This window comes from Oryza glaberrima, chromosome 8 (assembly GCF_000147395.1).
Source record: "Oryza glaberrima chromosome 8, OglaRS2, whole genome shotgun sequence".
Lineage (NCBI taxonomy): Eukaryota > Viridiplantae > Streptophyta > Magnoliopsida > Poales > Poaceae > Oryza > Oryza glaberrima.
The window spans coordinates 18292013-18304993 of NC_068333.1; the positions used below are offsets into that span (position 1 = coordinate 18292013).

General features: G+C 41.5%; 2 protein-coding genes across 3 annotated transcripts; both read left to right on the forward strand.

Annotated features, from left to right (window-relative positions):
- Window positions 1-1791: 1791 nt before the first annotated feature.
- On the forward strand, window positions 1792-6156 carry LOC127783205 (protein FLX-like 3). Its single transcript, XM_052310440.1, has 4 exons — window positions 1792-2077; window positions 4546-5074; window positions 5288-5421; window positions 5505-6156. Exons 2-4 carry the CDS (start codon window positions 4554-4556, stop codon window positions 5636-5638), a joined length of 789 nt encoding a protein of 262 aa, XP_052166400.1. The 5' UTR covers window positions 1792-2077; window positions 4546-4553; the 3' UTR covers window positions 5639-6156.
- A 2176-nt stretch (window positions 6157-8332) lies between these two features.
- Window positions 8333-12815, forward strand: LOC127782954 (probable ubiquitin receptor RAD23). Of its 2 annotated transcripts, none has more exons than XM_052310247.1 (11): window positions 8333-8484; window positions 9728-9889; window positions 10092-10142; window positions 10510-10574; window positions 10802-10876; window positions 11020-11197; window positions 11588-11743; window positions 11827-11940; window positions 12018-12127; window positions 12217-12295; window positions 12426-12815. In XM_052310247.1, the coding sequence occupies exons 1-11, from the start codon at window positions 8419-8421 to the stop codon at window positions 12561-12563; spliced, it is 1194 nt and encodes a 397-aa protein (XP_052166207.1). In that variant the 5' UTR covers window positions 8333-8418; the 3' UTR covers window positions 12564-12815. The 2 variants fall into 2 exon arrangements, with proteins under 2 accessions (XP_052166207.1, XP_052166208.1); XM_052310248.1 differs by having other exon boundaries at window positions 10805-10876.
- The last annotated feature ends 166 nt before the right edge of the window (window positions 12816-12981 follow it).

The following is a 12981-nucleotide window of genomic DNA, read 5'->3' on the forward strand; positions in this document are numbered from 1 at the left end:
GGGTATAAATATGTACACCCGGGGTCTATGTAATCTATCTCCACGATCAATACAATTCGGCGCATCGCCACCTTTTACCTTTTCTACTTTATTTTATCGTCCGGCGAGACTTGGCACCTGACGCGGGGCTGCATCGGTGTTCGATCTCCGGCTAAGGGGTAAGTCCAATGTTCCGGCGGCCCAGGCAATTGTATCGTTTACGTCGGCGTCGTTCAAGGCTGCATCAGTACATTCGACCTCTTGGATTGCTCTGGTTTGGACGATATATTTGCCTACCTATTTATCATATGTATCTGTTAATCTAGTCTTAGCATATCAATTTAGCTCTATCGGCTGCTTCTCGTTTTAGGGTTTCTGCCGGTATCGGCTAAATCGTGTTGCTAGATTAGATTAGCTTAGACATCTACCACCCTGAAAACTCAGTCAACGGCTTGATTGTCTAGATATTATATTTCTTTTCATACTTAGTGCTGCATCAGTTAAGTTTGATCTACTAAGTCGTGCTTAGAACCATAATCTCTAGCCTGCTTCTTGATTGCCAATAAGGGTATCATCGGGGTTTCAGCCGATGATTTATCTGGACGTTGTATCGGCTCATAAGGATTGCATATACATATAAGTTGGATTTAGCCGATGACAACAAAGTTTTCACTGTTTAATCTAATCTTGTGAATTTCATGACATCGGACCTCCAGCCGATGTGTGCTTTAAACCTCGGATCGATGCTTATTTATCATATCATTGCTAGCCGATTGGTTTATACCGGATTATATTGCAATATTATATTATCATCAGCCGATTGCCTTTATATCATCATCTACATTGGACATATAGCCGATTTGTCAAAACCTTATCGCTATTGGCTGGTATTGGCATCGGCTATTATCGATATCGGCTGAGATTGCTCCATCGGCTTGTCAGCCGATCGACTGTTTTGATCTACTATTTGCATATCTTGTCAGTTGCAGGATCAAACTGACTGGCACGCCCGCATCTCATCAACCTTTGGACCTGCACAGGAGCTAAGCAGATCTCCCAAGCCAGTGTGTTCGATTTTTTCGTCAACAGCAGCGGCGTCGGTGGCGGGAGGCGACAAAAGCGGCGGGCGGCGACGACGGGCAGGCGGCGCGTGGCCGGCAGCCGACGACGCACCTGGGCCGACGACTGTTTCTTTTTTTTTTTTCAGATCTAGAGCTGAAACGTATCCAAACACTTTTCAATGAGTCTTCAACTCCAATAGGAGCTGGCTCTCATTGGAGTTGGAGTTTGGAGCCCTTCAAACAGGACCATAGACTCAAAGGAATTTTTTTAAGAGCTTTGAGCTCTGGCTAAGTTTTCTCCAAGATCTCTATAGGATTCCATTCCATAGGAATTTCAAACGATTTTATATGATCCAATCATTTCATTCAAAGACATTCAAAAGAATTTTTCATATATTGTATTGTAATTCGAAATTCTCTAAAAAAATTGTTTTTCCTCGAAATCAAGAGCCTACCAAGATGCTTGTGCCTAGATACTCCCTCCGTCCTAGAATATAAACATTTTTAAAGTTGGACACGGTTATTAAGAAAATAGGTAGAAGTGAATGGTGGAGGGTTGTGATTGATTGAGTAGTGGAGGTAGGTGAGAAAAGTGAATGGTGGAGAGTTGTGATGGGTTGAAAAGAGAATGTTAGTGAATAAATTGTTATATTTTAGGATAAATCTTATGTGCTAAAAAGTTGTTATATTTTAGGACGAATGGAGTAATTATCGACCAACTTGCATTCTTGCCCAAAGCCCTCTCTCCCTGTGTTTCCTTCACATCCACTCTCCCATCCAAATTCCCAAGCCCATCTCTCTCTCTCTCTCTCCACTCCAGTCGAGGCACGGCCGGCTCCCCCGCGTCGCCGGCGAGCAGGGCACGAGCGTGTCGCGCTCGCGGACGGCCTCCCCTCCCCTCCCCTCGTCCTAGCCTTCTCCTCCGTGCGGCGCACGGCCGGCGAGGCCACCCAGGGTTGGTGACCCAAGGGGGGCGAGAGCGCGGAGACGCGGCCCCCCCATCCATCTCCGTCTCCCCCGTCCGGATCGAATCCGAGGTATCCGCTCTTCTTTCTCTCTTGTAGCGCTCGCTCGTCGTCCTCCGCGCATGCCATCCCCATGAGTGAGCCGGCGTGCGCGTGGGTTGGAGATCCATCAGTAATTAGAATATCTAGATTGGTTTGTATCATCCCCAATTAACCTGTCCACGCAGCGAACCGTCTTCCGGAGAATTGGTGAGCGGAGTGGTGCTGCTGATATCAAATCATATAGTTGCGTGTAATTTTTGTATGTGTTGCTGCAGGATTGATGTAGAGGTGTGGAATCACCGTACCATGTTGGCGCATAGTATTTGTCGATATGGCCGTATGGGATTTATTTAGCGTGAAACCGATTGGCATTACTTGGATCATGTCAACATAGTGTTTTTTTGTTCAGATATAGCCTTTTACTGATCGGTCTGTGATTGTGTGCCTACCTTTGAAGTTACTTCATTTTTTTTTCTGCTTTCATATGCTGATGCAGCTTCTCACTAAAGCAACTTCTGCAAATATTTTCTGTTGGATGTAAATGCACACTTTTTTCGTCGAAATAAATCTTCCATAAAAGAGGAGCACGGTATTAGGTGTACCCCTGACACTCACTACAACTTAAGTGTGCTTCTGAGATTCTTCCTTTTCTCGCAATTTCATAATATACATACCAACTACTATTGTGCTACAAAGATCTATTGTAACTCTAGCATTACACGGTGGGACTTGCTACCTTTTTCTTTAACATAAACGGTATACATCGTTGGACAATTCCACTAATAAGGGATTTTCTCTTCACCTTGCATAATGTTTTTGGTTGTATTGACAAGCACTGTTTTAATCCTAAAACTCTCTCTCTCTCTCTCTCTCTCTCTCTCTCTCTCTCTCTCTCTCTCTCTCTCTCTCTCTCTCTGGGGTCTTATATGTCCTGCTGTTTTGTTGCCTGCTATAGCATTAGGCATCAAGTTCCTTCCAGTTACTATGTGCTGGTCCTTTTGTTAGGTTTGTAAAATCATAGTTAGTTAACTAGCCAGATGGACATATTGCACATTATCTCTCTTTTTCCCCACTTTCTGATATATTACAGCTGGTATATGCTCATCCATGCCACACGTTATTGTATAAGTAAAACACACTGTGGTGAACAAAAATGCCATTCTATAACGCGCAGCTGTGAACATTTTTTATTGGTGATTTTTTTTTGGAAAATTTATACAGAACCAGAGTAAGCAGAAATATGCCATGTTTTTCCTTCTTTATTCTACTGAAGAACAGGACAAAATTGTGTATATATGTTCTGGTCACACAAAATTATATTGAAATCCTTTGAACGCATTGGTTGCTTTTCATTTGTCAAGTCTAAGGATGATCAAGCTGGTCTTTTGTTTCACAAAGTCACTTGTATGCTTCTTCCATGAGAAGTCCTTTTTATTAGTTTTATCAGTTATCACATCACGATAAACTCATAGGCAGTGAAGTCATGTTTGTGTGGTTTTGACTGGCCCCAGATGACACACCCTTTTTGTCATCTTGGATCGCACGTTTGTTATTGTGGACTTGTGGTATTGTCTGTGCGTGCTACCCATTATTCCCTTTGGCTCTTTATTTTCTAAACCACCCCAAGTTTGTGCTAGCAGGCTAGCATTGACTTACATATCTTTTCTAGCATTATTATTAATATAACCATGGTGAACAAGGTTTCTGAAAAGTTTAAATGCAAACATGATGATAAAATGCCTTGTTAATAAATTCAGTCTAATCTAATGGCTAAAGAAATTACCTTCACTGAAGATATTAAGCATGTGAATGTGTGTACATGTTCTGCAGAGTGAACACATGAACCTATGGAAACCAATGACATTGCCAACAAACAAACTTTATGAAGTTCCCTATTGTAGTACTACCTCCGTCCCAAAATATAAGCATTTTTAGCTATGAATCTGGACAACTGTGTGTCCAGATTCTTTGCCAAAAGTTACTATATTTTGGGACGGAGGTAGTATATATTATGAGAAAGTGACTATGGTACATATGATGTAAATTACTACCTCTGTTTTTTAATATATGACGCCGTTGACATTTTGAGATACGTTTTTTGTAATTATCATTTATTTTTTATGACTTAATTTATTATTAAAGGTTATTTAAGCATGACTTATATTTTTATATGTTGGCACAAAAGTTTTGAATAAGACGAATGATCAAACATATGTTTAAAAGTGAACGGCATCATACATTAAAAAGCGGAGGGTGTATGTGCTACATGACCTTTTTCCTCCATACGGTAATTATTTCTTAGAAGTGGAAGTGGTTAGGAGTGGAAAATATCAAGTGAGAGAACTTTCTTTTAGCTGAAAAATGTGTGTAAGAGCCTTGTTTGCTTTTCTGTGAGATTTTCCTTAATTCACACTACGTTCCTTTTTTTTTTTGTCACCGTGTATGAATTTCAAAAGAGGGGTCCTATTCATGTTCTAATGTGTGACATTCTTGAGTAGGTCTATAAATGGCAGGAAGACACCGCATACCTCGTGAATACTATGATGAACGTCGAGGATTTCGTGATGGCCCCCCACCTCCACTTGCTCGAGCAAGGCCCATCTCTCCACGTCGCTTGGAGGAGGAGCTGTCTAGCCGCCGTGCTGAGATGCGCAGAATCCATGATGACAATCAGCGCCTAGCTGATGAAATTGTTGGTCTCAGGCAGGCAATGCCTCGTCTGAAGGAAGATCTCCATGCCGCAAGTCAAGCTATACCCAAGCTTCGTGCAGAAAAAGAACTTGAGTCAAGGGAGCTGACTCAGAGGAATCTGAAGTTGGAAGCTGAACTACGTTCCTTAGAACCCCTCAGGCAAGATGCCTTACAGCTACGGTCCGAGGCCGGGAAACTACAGTCAATAAGGCAAGAGATGACTGCAAAGGTGCAGGGGTTGTTAAAAGAGCTTGAGCATCAGAATTCTGAGAACCAGAAAATACCTGTCATGATAGCTGAACGTGATGCTCTTCGGCAGGAACTAGTCCGAATGAGGTACTGAACTATTCTGCATCATATTTCGTGTAAAATGATTGCTTCTTATTGCTTTTCTTGATGGATCAAGTGTTAGTTCTAAGTTGCTGCTTGAAGGAGCGCATTTAGGATCCTTTCCTACAGTTTCAATTCTAAAGAAAAAAAGTGGGGTACTTGAGTATCTTCTTCCTCTTTTCACCGGGTGGAAGATCAAACTGATTAATATCACTGTAGGGGAACCCTTGAGTACGAGAAGAAGGCAAGGCCTGATCTGACAGCACAGGTGCAGGCAATGGAGAAGGATCTTGTTTCTATGGCTCAGGAATCTGAGAAGCTGAGGGCTGAGATTAAGAAGAGAAATGCACCCAGTAGGTTTCTTTTCTTTTGCTAGCTTGAAAGTTATGGAAATCAATGGCGCTGACCCACAACAACATACTATGTTTGATTTTAGGTTTCAGCGGCCATGGAGCTTATGGACCACCAATGGCGACTCCAGGGATGGGCCTGCAAGATCCTTCCATAGGCAGCCGCTATGGCACTGGATCTTGGGCACCACATGATCCCCATGGTTATCCACAACTGTGACTGGGCTTCTGATCGTTCTTCCCTGGGCAGTGCTTTATCTTCGTAATATCGCTTGATGGTTGATACTGATCGTGACAAAGCTTTTCTCTTAGTAGAACTTGTGGTGCACAGTAGATGGTCTTTTGGGGGTGCACTTCAAGTGTTGTTAGTTTAGCATATGTAGCAATATACCCGCTATGGTTGCCTTGGTACCTCTCCAAAAAATGTAATCAATGATGACTGTAAGAGGGAATTCAGTGCAACGAAGAAGAAAAATAGGAACTTAAGCTTTACAAGATGCAAGTTTGCGTATGAATATAACAAGGTGGAATCAGTCAGGGCTGGATGTTGCTCAGAAGTTTGTCCCTACCAAATTGCAATAGCAAAAATTACTTATTCATGAGCGATATCTGCAATGCGCAGCATCATGAGCTGTGTTTCCTGAGCAGATGCATATTATTTGCTCCAGGATAATTAATTTAATTTTGTAAATGAGTATCTATTCGCAACAAGCAGTGCAAATTTAAATGATTCTGCTATTACTTGTGTGAAGTTTATACAGTAGTCGTACCTGAAGTTTCTGTGATGTTGGTGTGGGCGCCTAACCCGACGAGGCACAAATGGCTTCTCTATGCAACGATTAGTAATTCTGAGCGATATGATTCTTTTTGCCCCAATCTCCATTTTTTGGAGTCGAATCCAAGGTGTGACCTTGAGAGAGACATTTGTCCGTGAAAAGCACGAGACAAGTGGCTTGAAGAAGATTGAAGGCATCCTAAAAGCACCAGACAAAATGGAAGATCGAAGAGAGACGGCAGTCAAGATCACTTGCTTGCAGTTGCAGACAACATTCCATCAATTATCTTTCTTTTTATCAGTTTAGATATTGCAAACAAGTCTATCAAGCACAGGTCAGCAAATTATCGAATCCCTTCAACTTTGGAGTAACCGAGCAAATACTGATACCAAGACAAGGATCCAGCTATTTGGTGGGGGGTGGGGGGGGTGGGGGGTTGTTATTTTTTTTGTTTGAACTATCCGGCTAGGGTTAGATTCGAAAATGAATTCGGACTTTTTCCCTTCGGTCATAGAAACTTATACAAAAGTGTTAATATACAGTGTAAACAAATACGGTCCTAACTCCTAACCTATCAGGATAGTTTTGGAAACAAAGACCTAAAAGCATCTCCAACAACCTCTTCAAAATTGACCTTAGATATCCATTTTGTCAGCTTGTTAAAAATTTAGATAGCCAATTTATCTTTCACTCCATCGGCCTTTTTATTTACCCTATCCAATATAATAGTAGGTCTCACATGTCGATCTATATATACTTCTTCCTCCCTCTATTGTTTCCTCTTCCCATCGTTTTCGTCCATTCCCCTACCCCTACCTCTCGTTGCCTCAGCCCAAGTCGCCAGTGCAACCCATCCTTGCTGCCTCCACCCAAGCTGATTTAGCAAGTGATTTGGCTTGGCTAATGGCAAATCTGTTGGACACTGGTTTTTCTCCAAGTTTACTAAAATTTGACTTGGCAAGCTAGATAAGTAGTTTGTTGGAGATGCTCTAACTCATTACTTTAATTTTTAGGCCCATCTCTAGCTCTACTTGTTCATAGTATTTTTTTTATACAAAGCATGGCATCTAGCTATAAATGTATGCCTTATGCACTTGTTTTTTTTTCTTCTCATTCCTTTTTACAATCTAATTATAAAATATTAAATTGAGGTTTAAGATGGACACCATCAGGTTCACAATTCCGAAGAAAACCGGTTGAATTCCGTGGAAAACCGAGGTTTCGACGTGGCTCGGAAGTAGAGGAAATCTGGAATTTCGATGGGTTTTATCAAAATTCAAATTTGAATTGATAAAAAAGAAAAAAAATCAAATAAAATCCTATAAATAGTATGATATTCATATAGTCTATTTGAGTATAAATTTTCCAGAAAATTGGTGTATTCCATGTATTTCTTGAACTTTATAGTAGGAAAGAAAAGAATAACGATTTAAAGAAAAGGAAAACACTTTCCTCAGCCGAATTCTAAGGAGTAGGCCCACTTAGTACTTAGCCCAGTTAATAGAATAGAAAGGTGATGTGGTCCCGCACCTGATTTCGCTCAGAATTTCGCCAAAGCCAACCGATTTTCGCGAGCATATTGGTAAACTCAGTGAATTTGTAGTTAAATTTTGGTTTATGAAATTTGTTCAAAATCTACCTGTTTTCCACCGGATTTCACGAAAATTGTCATACCGCCAGAGCCTGGAACGGAAAGTCATCTCGGAATTGTAAACCTTGGACACCATTATTTTGTACGTGTTTATACGATATCGTTATACACATATACAGTTGCTATTTTTTCTTTAAAAAAGTAGTCTACTCTTTTATATAGAATAACAATTGATATTTTCCGGCAATTTTTCATAAGTCCGTCAGACAAGTATTTTAACCGTATTCGTTTCATGTCTATATTCGATAATATTTATCTTCGTATTGAGGATATTCATCATTTATATGTTTCCAAATCCAAAACGAAAACGAGAAACAAATACGGTACGCGTAGTCGAGTTTTGTTTGTGATGAGTTTGAGTTGTGACTGGGCTTCTCTCCCGTTAACAGTGCGAGAGACCTTTTTGGTACACAAAAAATCCTCATCATCAGAGGGACCCTGCCCGAAAAAGGTCTCTCCCTCTTTTTACACACATATATTACGCGACACTACCCCTCTCCTCTTTCGTTTCTTTCCCCTTCTCCACTCCTCCTCCCCCTCGCGAGCTCGGCGGCGGGCGGCGGCGGCGGCGCGATGAAGGTCTCCATCAAAACGCTCAAGGGCTCCAGCTTCGAGATCGACGTCGAGCCCACCAGCAAGGTACGCCGCGGCGGCCTCCCCCCTCCCCTCCTCTGATCTGTGATGTGATGCCCTGTGTGTGTGAATCTACCCCGTCGCCGCGGCGGCGGCGGGTTTGCAGATGGTGGGGGTGTTTGGATGGATCGGGTTGCTCTAGAGCGCCACGGGGGTTAGCAGCAGCGTGGATGCAGTGGGGGGCGGGGATGGGGCTCTAGGGTTGCGGGATTTGGGGGTGAGGGGGATTGGGGAGTGGTAATGGAGGGCGGATTCATCGTCTAGGGGCGTGGCTTTTGTGCTGGTTAGGTAGGTGGGGCTCTGTTCGTCGCCGCTGCGAGTTGGGGGAGCTGCTATTGAGTATTGAGTGTTCTGGTGTAGTATATGATGGTTGGAAGCAATATTAGGTTTTGTTATGGCTTTGTATGTATGCGTGTATCTGCTTGATGATGTATTGATTAGCGTAGTCCGCGATTCAGTACCGTGTCTTTATCTTCCATCGCTTTTATTGATATTATTGCATACTGGAGCTTGGTTGCTATGTGTTCAGCTTGTTGTGAACGGATCGCGGGATTACGGATATATCTTTATATAGGTGTGTGTGCACGAGTAAGCTGTATTTAATGACCGTTGGAACAGGCAGGCCATGAATTTGTACTTATACGCGCTGGTATCGTTGTGTTATTATGGCTCGTGTGATGAGGACTGTTTCTTCCAGTAATGTTATATATATGACTAGACCGTGGAACGATAACTGTAGCGTCATTATGCAATATTTGTTTGAATCTAAGATTTGGACTAGGGATAGCCACTCTAGCAAAGCTCTTAAACCTTTGATCATAGCGCTTAGGCTCTTCAGCACATAACTTAATACGGTATGTTTTCTCATTCGTTTTCTATATTGTTTTGATGATCAAAGGGAGGACAATTTCTGTTTATGCATATAGTTCCAACTAGTTTGGAATATATATTAACGTGTGATAAATGCTGCTTAGTTATTCCACATGAGTATGTACACATAGTAACTATTGTAAAAATTGCCCATCAGTTACCATTAACTATGGTCAGGTGGTTTTACTGGAGTGATGTTAACGGTTAGTCGGTTACGTTACAATCCATGATTGGAATCTTAATATGTCGTACTCATTACTGCACTTTTTCATGACTCGCCTCCCCAGATACATCAAAGCAATGTTTTCTTGCCACGTGAACACCATATTAAATTGATTAATACAAATACATTCTGTTTGACTATGATTGTTTTATGCAGGTCAGTGATGTTAAAAAGCTCATCGAGGTTACACAAGGAGATAATATCTACCCCGCTGATCAGCAAATGCTGATCCATCAAGGGAATGTCCTTAAAAACGACACAACACTTGAAGAGAACAAAGTTGTTGAGAACAACTTCATTGTGATAATGTTATCTAAGGTGCGTTAAATTTTTATCATTATTATAGTAGAGAGCTTAATGCTATCTAAGGTGCCTCAGTATGCAACATATTTGTGAGATAGCACAAATATGGGTCATGCCTCGTTATGAACGTATGATGCAAATATTTTCCTTTCAGGATTTTGTGATTTATCTATGCTATAATTTTTATTAAATAGAACTTGGACAATTCTATTTGCAGAAGGGATCATCAAGTGCTGCTTCAAGTACAGCTAAGGAGCCCACAAAACAGGTGCGGTAGAATAGCCATGTTTCATTATATCATTGAATCTGTTTCTCAGTATTATTTTTCCCATTTTTTTAATTAGTGTTCTATGTGGTTTCTTAGAATATCACTGATCAATAAAGTAAATGTGCTAAGTCTTATTCAACTTTATTGACTCACTCAAGAGGAAATCTGCTCTGTCCTATATATTTAAGGAGAACTACCATTGACAATTCAAGATTTCTACATGTTGTATACCTGATATGAGATTGTACTATTTCTTTTATATGCTTATGGTTGTTGGCTGGTAGAATTGTGATTCTCTTTTTGTAATTTGACACTGAACTCAAAATTTCGCTTGTTGTACAATCAAATTAATATGTATGTCTTGCAGCCCTCAGTTGACCGGGCGATACCCACTGCGCCTGCAACCCAACCACCTGCTCCACCAGCACCTGTGTAAGTATCCACCCATATTGGCCTGACTGAAATCATTGAGCACTTATGTGCTCAAGGATCCATTTTTCTCAGTCCTTAAATTGTCTTTCTTTAACAATAACTGTAGTTAGTAACTAATGTTCTCTTGGCCATTATATCCATCATGGTGATATTTAGGTCCACATCTTAATTTGCAAATTGAGTTCTTCTTTTGTTGCCACCTAATTGCAACGTTTTGCTTTTCCCAGTAGCGAGCCTGTGACTGCACCAGTTCCAACTGCAACAACTGCTTCAGCTCCAGCAGCTGCTGTCACCGCTGCATCGTGAGTTGTTACATGTTTCCTTTGAATTTAAGAATCTGATCAATCACCCTCTTTTGCTTTTGTGCCTTTGTTTGGCATTGTTTTATTTGGCAAGATATGAAAGGCCACTTTGACAATACTATCTGATAATTTGATTTTACCAGCACCGAAGCAGATAATTATGGTCAAGCTGCGTCGAACCTTGTTGCTGGAAGCAATTTAGAAGGGACTGTTCAGTCAATTCTTGAAATGGGTGGAGGAGCTTGGGACCGTGACACTGTTATGCGTGCTCTGCGAGCTGCATACAACAATCCAGAACGGGCTGTGGAGTATTTGTACACCGTAAGAATCATTTCTGCTTACCTCCCATGTTTTCCGTGTCTTGTTGCTTGGACTTCCTGACGTGCTATTATGTCGTCAAAACTTTTAAAACAAATAGGGAGTCTCAAAATATTAAACTAATAGAAAGATGTTGTTAATCTGTGTTATTTAAGTTTTTGCAATGCCTTGTTGAAAATAATAAATAAACAGATCAAAAAACAAATTTAACGACATAGGCACTTTCTTGTCATGCATGCTTTGGTATGTGCCCTTGGGCAACAGGAAACCACTTATTTCAAACAATGGTTGCACCCTTTTCTCTCCTTTGAACTTATTTCTGCCACTTCTGCTGCTTTTCGGGCACAATTTTATCATGTGACTAATCTATTGCACTTTGTGTATTTGATATAGGGGGTTCCTGAGCAAGCTGAGGCCCCTGCTGCAGTTCAAGCACTTCCTGTCCCTGCTGCAGTTCAACCAGTTGACCCAAGCCAGGCTCCCCAATCAGCTCAACTTTCAATTCCATCATCTGGACCCAATGCTAATCCATTGGACCTGTTTCCTCAGGTTCTGCCTCCACAACTCACACAACCACATACACACGCACACAAAAAGTACTAGTTCTGAATTCTTTCAATTTTTTTTTTCAGGTCCTTCCAAATGCTTCTGCAAATGCTGGTGGTGGAAATCTTGATGTTCTGCGAAACAATTCACAGTTCCGTGGCTTGCTTTCTTTGGTGCAGGCTAACCCTCAAATTCTGCAGGTTACTTTTTCATCTTTTTCTTCTAGTTGTTGTACTCTATACGACATATGCACTGATGTACAAATTCTGGCATGCAGCCTTTGCTTCAAGAGTTGGGGAAACAAAATCCACAGATTTTGCAACTGATTCAGGAAAACCAGGCTGAGTTCCTGCGCTTAATCAACGAACCTGCAGAGGGAGCTGAAGGGTATGCATTGCAAGTTTGCCACTAGTGATGTCAGTATTTGTATATTTCAACATTCGTTTTTGTGCTTGACGCTTGATACCGTAAACCAGGAACTTGCTAGACCAGTTTGCTGCGGGAATGCCTCAAACAGTGGCTGTCACACCTGAGGAGAACGAAGCCATACAACGTGTAAGCACTATATGTGTTCTTCTGCAGTACCACAAAACCGAGCCACTTGTTTCATGCCATCTTGTTGCTTTTATCCACGTTTTTTGCACCTGCAAGTTGTAACATCACGTCACTTTGCTCTTTTGTGCAGCTGGAACAAATGGGGTTTGATCGCGATCTGGTCCTGGAGGTATTCTTCGCGTGCAACAAGGATGAGCAGTTGGCCGCAAACTATCTCTTGGACCACATGAACGAGTTCGACGACGACGCCCCTGAACCACCGCAATAAGATGACTGACCCGCTTTTAATGATACATGCCAGTCACACAAGAGACATTGGGTTGCAAACAGTGGTCACCAAGACTGGTGATTATCCCCGTTTTAGAACATCCAAATCCACCCATCCATCCAGGCGTGAGAAAAATGTTTTTGAGCTTCTCTCATCATCATTCTTTTTTCTGCTTTGGGATTTTTATGATGATTAGTACATACTCTAGATGACATTTACAGACTACATATAACCAAATGTTTCAAGTCTTCAGTGTCGGTTAACTGCATTGAGGGAGAATGAGTTGAAGTTAGAGAAATCCATGTGTTCAACTTCTTATGCTCTTGTTTTTTTGGAGGTCGTTGTGCACGCTCAAAACGTGCTTTTGACGGTATGATGCATACCTTGACAGCACGTGATATGGGCCGAGCCCTTTACC

Coding starts and splice junctions, on each gene's coding strand:
- LOC127782954 (XM_052310247.1), top strand. CDS start 8,419: ATGAAGGTCTCCATCAAAACGCTCAAGGGCTCCAGCTTCGAGATCGAC. Junction 8,485..9,727: donor ACGTCGAGCCCACCAGCAAG/GTACGCCGCGGC, acceptor TGTTTTATGCAG/GTCAGTGATGTTAAAAAGCT. Junction 10,877..11,019: donor GCTGCTGTCACCGCTGCATC/GTGAGTTGTTAC, acceptor TGATTTTACCAG/CACCGAAGCAGATAATTATG.
- LOC127783205 (XM_052310440.1), top strand. CDS start 4,554: ATGGCAGGAAGACACCGCATACCTCGTGAATACTATGATGAACGTCGA. Junction 5,075..5,287: donor CAGGAACTAGTCCGAATGAG/GTACTGAACTAT, acceptor ATATCACTGTAG/GGGAACCCTTGAGTACGAGA. Junction 5,422..5,504: donor TAAGAAGAGAAATGCACCCA/GTAGGTTTCTTT, acceptor GTTTGATTTTAG/GTTTCAGCGGCCATGGAGCT.